Here is a 10297-nt window from a genome sequence, read left to right as displayed (position 1 = left end):
ACCAAGCGGGATTTCCATGTAGACTTCTTCTTCTAACTCACCATTGAGGAAAGCATTTTTCACATCAAATTGATTTATATCCCAATTGTAATGGGCAGCAAGGGATAACAAGATTCTTACTGTATTCATCTTTGCAACTGGAGCAAATATTTCTTCATAATCAATGCCATAGGTTTGAGTGTAACCTTTGGCCACTAATCGAGCCTTGTATCTCTCAAGAGTGCCATCAGAATTATATTTCAGGGCATAAACCCATCTGCACCCTACTGCTTTCTTTCCTTTGGGTCTATCAATAACCTCCCATATTTTATTTTTCTCCAAAGCATTCATCTCCTCTTACATGGCTTGAGCCCAATTCCTATCTTTCAAGGCTTCATGTACTGATTTTGGGATTGCAATAGAGTCTAGTGCTGAAACAAAGCTTTTGTGCTGCACAGAAAGATTAGCAGAGGAAACAAAATGGGAGATAGGGTATTGAGTACAAGAGGGACAGGAGGGACAAGATTTCTTGGGACAAGCTCTTTTTCCTTTTCTAAGAGCAATGGGTAAATCATCAGAATCAGTAGTAATGGGTAAGTCATCAGAAGTATTAACATCATGATCAGAAATATGAGATTCAGGACTTACCAGTGGTTCAGACGATTGAGGTTGCTGCTGAGACAATGTGGGCTGTTTCCTTCTTTCAGGTGTCATAACCTTCCGTATCTCTGGTGTACTTGATGTATCAATCACAGGAGAATCGGTCACAGGAGGATTACTCACAAGAGGATCAGACACAGGAGGAACAGACACAGGAGGATCAGACACAGGAGGAGGATACACTGACACAGATGAAGGAGTAGACATTGAAGTTTCAAAGAAGGAAGGTGATGAGTCTTCTGCTGAATTATTCTCCCCCTGAAGATGAGGACATTGGAAAAAGGACTCAGATTCCTGAAATGTAACATCCATAGAAACAAAAAATTTCCGACTTCCAGGGTGATAGCACTTCTTATCAGGAGCATATCCAAGGAAGACACATTTAAGAGCCCTAGGATCCAACTTACTGCGATGCTGTTTATGAATATGAACAAAGACAACACACCCAAACACTCGAGGAGGAAGACTTTGCAAAGTTGGAACAGAAGGAAAAAAAGAAGTCATGGAGTGAATAGGACTTACATGATCGAGAACCCGAGTGGGTAGACGATTGATCAAGAACGCTGCAGTAAGAATGGCATCTCCCCAATAGCATTTGGGAACATGTGTTTGAAACAGTAAGGCATGAGCAACTTCAAGAAGGTGACGATTTTTCCTTTCAGCAACCCCATTTTGTTGAGGGGTGTCTGCACAAGTAAGTTCATGAATCATACCTTGATTTTGTATAAATTGGGAAAAAGAGTGATTGACATATTCAGTACCATTATCTGTCCTTAGTCTTTTGATTTTTTTACAAAATTGAGTCTCAATCATTTTATAAAATTGAAAGAACAGTTGTGGTACCTCAGACTTTTCACGCATTAAGTAAACCCAAGTTACACGAGTGCAATCATCAATAAAAGAAACAAACCATTTATTTCCAGAAGAATGAGGGACCTTAGAAGGACCCCAAACATAAGAATGAATAAGATCAAAAGGTTCAACACTCTTTGTAATACTAGAAGGAAAAGACACACGATGATGCTTAGCAAATTCACAAACATCACAATGAAAAGACTCAACAGACTTAGACAAAAACAATGACGGAAATAAAGATTTGAGTAAACTAAATGGAGGATGACCCAAACGCTTATGATGCAGCTAAATTAAAGAATCAGCAGTTGATTGACCATGAGACATGAAGGTGTGATCTGTTACTTTATTTGTGGGAGATTGTGACACCAGATAGTACAACCTACCTTGCTCTTTAGCACTACCAATCGTCTTTCCCGTGGTGAGATCCTCAAAAACACAATGGGTAGGGAAGAAGGTTACAGTACAATTCAAATCTTTTGTAATTTTGTGAATAGAAAGAAGATTCGTGGAGAGTTTAGGAACATGAAGAACATCCTTAAGATGTAAGGACTGCTGTAAGTTTATGTCACCAGAACCCACAACTGATGTATGTGAGCCATCAGCTATGGATATTGTATGAGTTCCAATGGTAGGATGATAAGAAATAAAGGAGTCAGCACAACAAGCCATATGCTCAGTAGCACCAGAATCAATGGGTTCATGGGTTCATGAGTCCTTTCACTTATATACTCTTCACTTAGCTCATTACCGACCAATGTGGGACTCATCACACTTGAATATCTCAACAATCTCCCCCTCAAGTGTGAAACCCACCATTGGTATGCTCCCCCTCAACCGAGTATCCGAAGCGCAAAGTACTCGACCCGCCTTCTAGCCAATCACTAGGCTAGCTCGAGCCCAATCCAGCTCTGATACCAACTTGAAAGAAAAGGGTATTTGAAATATTATTGAATTGTGTATTATCTGTACAAAGGGTTCTCTATTTATAGAGAATACTTGACCTAATTTTGACCTAATGGGCTTGGCCCAATACAACAAATAAATGACTAAATAATAACTAAATAATAATTATTTACAACAATAATGCATATGATTTTTGTATTGATATTTATTTATTTAAAAAAATGGAAAAACAATTATCGAATTTTAAAGGTTAAACTATCCCCTAAAGTTTCATTAATGGTTCATATCTAATCCCACGTATGGATATAATAAGACAAGCAACAGTAGCACAATTCACTGTAAACAACCTTTATTTTCATTAATGCTTAAATAAATTTAAGAATATTCTCCACAAAAAAAGCACGTGGCGCTACTAGTATAAGGGAACGTCCGTCACTGAATTTATGCAATGAAACTGAAGTAGCAGCAGCAAAAACAAAGATAGAGAAAACAGTACACAATAAAAATCAAGTGCTGAAATAATGGCCACCACGTTGTCCTTAGAATCCAGTTACGGTGGTGACGACCTCCGGTTACCGACGAAGATGTGCATCGACGACATGCTGAAGAAGCATTGTGGGGAATTCGGGCGGTGGCAGCTGAAGCAATTCGTCCTCACCAGCCTCGCTTGGACACTCGGGGCCTTCCACTCCATGGTTATGATATTTGCTGACCGTGAACCACAATGGAAGTGCCACCCTGGCGCCGCCGGTTCGAGCTGCGACGCTGCTTCCCCGAGCGTCTGTGGCCTCCCACAGGGTTCGTGGGAATGGGTCGGAGGCCGCGGCGGCACCACCGTGTCCGAGTGGGGTTTGATTTGTGGAGACAAATTTAAGGTTGGGTTGGTCCATGCTTTGTTCTTCGTCGGCAGTATGATCGGTTAGTTCACTTTCTCTTATCTTCGTTTCTTGATGTTTTTTCAATAGTAATTCCTAGCTAGATTCATCATCTTCTTGGCCATCGTTATAGTATGCATAATTAGAAAAAAAAAATAAAAAATAAAAAATAAAAAAGTTATTTATGTGAGAATAAATTTGGACAATTGTACTTATGGTTATCAATCAAATTTGGACGTACAATCACAGGGAAAAAGTTGTTATCCAAATTTTACCAGACAATTGCAGAATATCATTTAACGTATATGGGTACAATATACTATAAAGATCAACAATATCGATCATGTACGACTAGAATGACAGGGAAAATGTTTGCATATAACTGGAAAAAAGCAAGTTTTCAAATGTTTGCATATAACTACAAAGGCACGCTCTTTCTTTCTTTTGGTGTACCGTTACAATCCCACGAAATCTACTTTTCAAGATTGCTTTCAGTTTCGTCTCTTTTTATCTCTGAACTTTAATATAAAGGTGAAGAAAAACATATAAATAGATAAGCATGTGACGTCGTATGTGGGAGCTGAAGCATGGCCATTGGTTACTGCAAGTCAGCCTCATCTGGTTATTGCATGTCAGCCTCATCTTTCACTTATTTCTCTCTTTTGTGTGCTGTTGCTTGTGCGCACTTTCACTTATTTCTTTCTTTTGTGTGCTGTTGTTTGTGCACACTTATTACTCAAATCCCATGAACTCACGCAGATTAGTCAAATTCCTCACTTTTCTAATGGCTTATTAACCCCACAATCTGAAATTTCCTTCGGTACTCAATCACTTTTTTAATTAATTGGCCTCACTTTTTTAAATAACTTTCTATAAAAGGACATAAGAACTGGAATAAATTATTTCATTTATTCTTTTAACATTATCGGGGTGTGTTAAACCTCGGTCATTATTAACAAATCAATAGCGAGTAATTATATTAAATTAATTAATTTCAAGTTTTTTTATTTTATGGGTTTAATATTTCTCTACTGAATGTAGATAAATTATATCAAGTGAGCTCAAAACAATATCATTTTCAGATTGAAAGATTAAAAAAGTATAGTGATAAAGACTAATATAATTCTGGAATAAATTAGAATTATAAAAATATCCCCAGTCCAAAATAACTTGTCATTTTGAACTTACTGTACGTCACTTATCTCCATGGAATGAAAAACATTATTCTCTAAAATTATATTAGTTAATTTATCAAAAATAACTAAAATTCAACCTTATTCATGTAAAAATCACACATAATTTTTACATAACATAATATTGATGTTATAATTTCAGGTGCGGGAATATTTGGTCACCTCTCAGACTCATTTCTCGGAAGGAAATGCTGTCTAGCTGTGGTTTGTGCCCTAAACGCCATCTTTGGCTGCTTAACAGCACTCTCTCCTAACTACTGGACCTATGCCCTGCTCCGCCTCCTCACCGGCTTCAGCTCCGGCGGCGTTGGCCTCTGCGCCTTCGTCCTCGCCACCGAGCCTATCGGCCCCAAAAAACGTGGTGTCGCCGGCATGTCCACCTTCTACTTCTTCTCAGGTGGCATTGCACTTCTCTCAGGCATTGCCTACATCTTCCAAACATGGCGCCATCTCTACATAGCTTCCTCCATCCCCTCCTTCCTCTACATCATCCTTGTCCTTCCCTTCATTTTCGAGTCCCCAAGATGGTTCCTCGTTCGTGGCAAAATAAGAGAGGCCACGAAGCTCATGTCCACCATTGCTTCTTCCAATGGAAAACAACTTCCCGATGGTGTTCTTCTAGCACTTGACGAAGAAGCTTCAGCATCAGCAAATGATAATAATGAACACTTGGAGAACAAAGATGCAGTTGTTGGATCCATCTTGGACGTGGTTCGCACACCAATCACACGTGTAAGGTTATTACTAGCAGTGGCTCTTAACTTCTTAGGCTCTTTGGTGTACTATGGTCTGAGTTTAAACGTTGTGAACCTGAAAATCAACCTTTACCTGAATGTGTTGCTGAATTCGGTGGGGGAAATGCCGGCGTTTATAATAACGGCGGTGTTGTTAGACAGGTTTGGGAGGAAGCCGTTGACTGTTGGGACGATGTGGTTCAGTGGGTTCTTTTGTTTGATGGGAAGTTTAATGAGTAACGCCGTTGGTGTGTGGAAAGTGGTGAGAATGGTGTGTGGTGTTTTAGGGATATTTGGGATGGCGGGGACTTATAATTTGCTTTTTATTTACACGGCGGAGTTGTTCCCTACGGTGGTGAGGAACGCCGCGCTTGGGTGTACCACTCAGGCGGCGCAAATGGGGGCCATATTGGCGCCATTTGTGGTGGTTTTGGGTGGATGGTTGCCGTTTATGGTCTTTGCAGTGTGCGGGATTGTGGGTGGTGTGTTTGTGTTTTATCTGCCGGAGACTCTGAACCAACCACTCTATGATACATTCAATGGATTAGAAGCTGGAATTGCACAATCCTAGGATTTCAAATGAAGGACTTAACAGCTCTTATTAGATTCCTTCCCAGGAAGCTTCATTCTGGTGAATTTATCATATTGAAAAATAATATAAACTGTTATCACTTTTAGTGAACTTTATTTTTGTTATATAATATATATTATAAATACTTCTCCATTGTATCATATTTGTCATAAACTTGCAATGATTGGCTTAGCTCACTAACTTTTTTTTCCATTTTCGTGGATAATGAAACATTGAAACGAATTTGTCCTCTTAATTAATTGATAATTTTGTAAAAGGTTTAATGTTTATCTCACGGTTTGGGCTAAGGTGAAAGATATTTTTGTAATTCTAATTTATTACGAAGTTATATTAGTCTTTATTATTAAAAAAAATTCTCCTAACACAAAATGACGTCGTTTTGGAGCAAACTCTTTTGTAAAATAAGAAATAAAATAAAAAACGTAATCTTCAATAGATTAGTAAAACTTAAAAGGGAGATTATACAGCTTACAACCTCTTAATTTTTCCTTAATCAAAATCAAATCAAAGAGCAGTTAATTTTATTTTGATCCAAGGACCGGTGGTTTGTGATGGACCTCCTATATGCTAAAGCATTTTGATATTAACAAAGAAAAAATTGAATATCTCAAATTATATAAGTTAAATTTTTGTAACACACTCTTTATATCACAAAATGTCACCCTAAGCTCCATTGCATTACATATTAAAAATAATAAACTTTTATCTACCAAAACAAATATTAATAAATTTTTTACTATGGGTTAAGGGCATTTTCGTAAATCTGTAAAGTTTTGGCAAACTGGTAAATTCTCATAACTAGTAAGGGCACAACTAGAATTTCATGTAAAAATCAATTTTAAAAATAAAAACTAAATCAATTAAATAAATCTATAAAAAAAAAACCTCATCTAAGAAAATGCACTTTGACTTTTCAAAAAGTTGATTTTCACTTTTTACTTTTCAATAAGCCACTTTAATATTTTATCTTTGTATAATCTGAACCAAAAATTTACTCTCCTTACTACTTTACAAAAACAGCGTTTAGACTCTTAACTATCTTCTTTAAAAAAATTTCCTTTAGAGATCACAAGTTCTATTGATACTTTTTGACTAACAACCGTGAGTGGAAGTGAGATTAGAAAATGTTATTCAACTTTTGTGATTTTCCATGGGCAAAATTTCTTTCTCTTCAAGAATTTCTTTTCATCTACCCATTTCATCTTGAAATGCCCTATTCTTGGGTTGAAATCATGGAAACAGTGAGAGGTGAAACAATCGCATATTGGGAGATATTCTTGTAGAGATTCTGAGAAATAAATATGCAATACATAGAGATCTGTTCAAAGGTGTAGTTCTAATCGAGATAAAAATCCAGGTTTGAAAATACACAAGAATTTGGGCCTTTTATGATATATTCTTGAAACTCAAAATTCTTTCATTGTTCATTTGATTTGGAGCTCGGATGGACATATTTTCTTGTGATATAAATTGTGTGATAGGTGCAGTGTAATCTTGAGTTGTTTCTTTCTTAAGAAACTAATATTGTATTGTTTGTTATAGTGGTGTGCCAATGTTTGTGAAATCTATCCTAGGTGTATTGTGTCCAACCAAGAGGGTTGGTGACTCTTTACTTGGTTTAAGAGTGTTTCTCAAGAACTACAGCCTTAAGAATCCACTGGAGAGTGTGAGTTCTTATGTGTGAGGAATTGGTGAACTCTTAGGCTCGGCTTGAAAAAAATTTGGATCGCTTTTGGCACTAGGATAGTCTTGAATATTTTTATTGATTGCGTGTGAGAAGAGTGCTTGTATAACATTGTTTTCTGATAAATAAAATATTATTAGGTACTTCAATCTAGACGTAGCATCTCATTGCACTAGGAGGTGTGAATCAAGAAATATCTGTGTCTTTCTCTTTGACTTATCCTCTTAATTTTCTATATAGAGATTGAAAGCAACATTGTTCTCTAGTTGGAAAACCTTGTAGCAATTTTTTGGAGATATATTTATGTTGTAGCACGTTTACTTGTTCTGATCTGTTGCATTGAATAAGTGCTATAGCACTTTAATTGTTCTCTGATCACAATAGTTTTAATTGAAATATATCTACAATTAGTACTGGTTGAATTTTAGCACTAACTAATATATTCAAAATTTGTAGCTGCGCGTATATACTGTGAAAGATTACTAAGGTATTCTTCCTATTTAGTTGGTGTGTTGTAAAGTCTTCAAATTCTGCGCTCTTAGTACAAACAAATTTAAGATCCATTAACGCAAAAAGTTTTTGAACCTTGCTCCGCATCTTGCCAAGAGTTTGGTTATAAGACATGGTAGGGAACACATTTCCCAATCTTAAATTTGAACATAGTTATCATTTGTAAATATGTGCAACGTTCACTGGGGAAGACCAGATAATCAAAATTTGATTGTTAAAATCGGAAAGGCAGTGCTCTGTTCATCTGGCTTATATGTATAAATTGCTTCACCATATTTTGTGGAGTGCTGTATTTCACAGCAATTATAAATCTGCACTAATTTTATGGAAAACGTCGAATTTTAATCGATTTTTTTTTCACCTCAAAAACTTGATTTGAGAGAAACAATTATAAAATGATATAGTATCTGGCTCCAGTAGTACTGTCAGGGTACCAAGTGTTGACAGTACTACTGGAGCCAGATACTATATCATTTTTGTTGATGCCTTTTCTAACTATACATGGCTTTATCTCATGACCACTAAATCTCAGGTTTTCAACATTTTTACAACCTTCAAAACCATGGCTGAACTACAATTACACTCCAAAATCAAAGCTCTCCAAACTGACAATGCTAAAGAATACCTCAAACTCACCCCATTTCTCCAACAACATGGCATTCTCCATAGGCTCACCTGCCCCTATTCACATCAGCAGAATGGCAAACCTGAAGCAAGCATAGGCATATAGTTGAAACTGGCCTAGCCCTCCTAGCAGCCTCTCATCTTCCCACCAAAAATTCTGGGACAATGCTTTTCTTACAGCTACCTATGTCATGAACAGACTACCAACTCCAACTCTACAAAATAAATCTCGACTTGAAATTCTTTTTACACAAACTCCAGACTACCATTTTCTTAAACCCTTTGGTTGTGCTTACTATCCATATTTGCGTCCATATAACAAACACAAAATTGAGTTTAGATCTGAACAGTGCACTTTTCTAGGCTACACTACTACACACAAGGGCTACAAATGTCTTACACCCTCTGGTCGAATTATCATTGCCAGACATGTCATCTTTGATGAGTTTCTTTTTCCTTACACCAAAAATATTTCCTTGCCCACTTCATCATCCTCGACTACATCACAACCTCTCACTACCATACCTGTCATTCCTATTATTTCCACAACCTCCAATCAGTGTGACACACATATTTCTGGTTCTCTTATTAATTCTGTTAACTCTACTTGTCCTGCTTCTATTTCTCCTAACTTTAACTGCAGGACAGCAACTCCTCCAACAGAAGCAGAAGAATCCTCACTAGCATCTTCTCATCCTCCATCAAATAATGGTACTTCCTGCTGCATACCAGCATCATCATCACCTCAACCATCACCAGTTTCTCCAATCAATCATCACTCCATGATCACCCGTAGCAAAGCTGGTATATACAAGCCCAAAGTTTACATCACTATTCTTGAGCCCACCTCAGTTGCACAAGCACTATCTCAACCAAATTGGTTGCAAGCTATGCAAGAAGAGTACACTTCCCTACAGAAAAATAACACATGGAAGTTAGTTTCTCTTCCCTCAGACAGAAAACCTATTGGATGCAAGTGGGTTTTTCGCACCAAATACAAACCAGATGGCTCCATTCTCAAATACAAAGCTAGGTTAGTAGCAAAAGATTTTCATCAACAAGAAGGCTTTGACTATCAGGAGACATTCAGTCCTGTAGTCAAACCTGTAACCATTCGCATAATACTCACCATAGCCTTATCCAGAAGCTGGCCAATACATCAACTGGATATTAACAATGCATTCCTCAATGGTGAGCTTCATGAAGATGTCTACATGCAACAACCTCCTGGGTTCTTGGCCTCTGACAAATCATTAGTTTGCAAGCTCACAAAAGCACTCTATGGCCTCAAACAGGCTCCTCGTGCCTGGTTTGATAAACTGAGTTCCACTCTGCATCATCTAGGATTCACCAACACAAAGTGTGACAACTCCTTATTTGTTTCCTTCACACCAACTCATACCACATTTGTCCTTGTCTATGTAGATGATATACTTGTGACTGGCTTATCCTCTTCAGCTATCAGCTCACTGATTCAGTCCCTCAACAAGGCATTTGCACTCAAAGATCTTGGTCCACTCCATTATTTTCTGGGCATTGAGACACTACCAACACTCAGTGGGGGTCTACATGTTCATCAGTCAAAGTACATCACTGATCTTCTCATCAAAGCCAACATGCATAACTGTAAACCGATGCCAACACCAATGATCTCGAGTATAAAGTTGTCTTCTTCTGATGGTTCCCCA

At 37.5% G+C, this 10297-nt stretch overlaps 1 protein-coding gene across 1 annotated transcript; it reads left to right on the top strand.

The window, feature by feature from the left end:
* The first annotated feature begins 2981 nt into the window (after window positions 1-2981).
* Window positions 2982-5770, top strand: LOC133294165 (organic cation/carnitine transporter 4-like). The gene is made up of 2 exons (XM_061492813.1): window positions 2982-3315; window positions 4608-5770. Exons 1-2 carry the CDS (start codon window positions 2982-2984, stop codon window positions 5768-5770), a joined length of 1497 nt encoding a protein of 498 aa, XP_061348797.1.
* The last annotated feature ends 4527 nt before the right edge of the window (window positions 5771-10297 follow it).

This window comes from Gastrolobium bilobum, unplaced genomic scaffold (genome assembly GCF_033153095.1).
Source record: "Gastrolobium bilobum isolate Gb01-03AN ecotype WA unplaced genomic scaffold, APGP_CSIRO_Gbil_v1 utg50999, whole genome shotgun sequence".
NCBI lineage: Eukaryota > Viridiplantae > Streptophyta > Magnoliopsida > Fabales > Fabaceae > Gastrolobium > Gastrolobium bilobum.
This window is presented reverse-complemented; position numbering and strand designations above follow the sequence as displayed.

Excerpts from the sequence above, each read along its gene's own strand:
- LOC133294165 (XM_061492813.1), top strand. The coding sequence starts at position 2,982 with ATGTGCATCGACGACATGCTGAAGAAGCATTGTGGGGAATTCGGGCGG. Across the intron at positions 3,316-4,607 it reads CTTCGTCGGCAGTATGATCG|GTGCGGGAATATTTGGTCAC; the intron begins GTTAGTTCACTT and ends TTATAATTTCAG.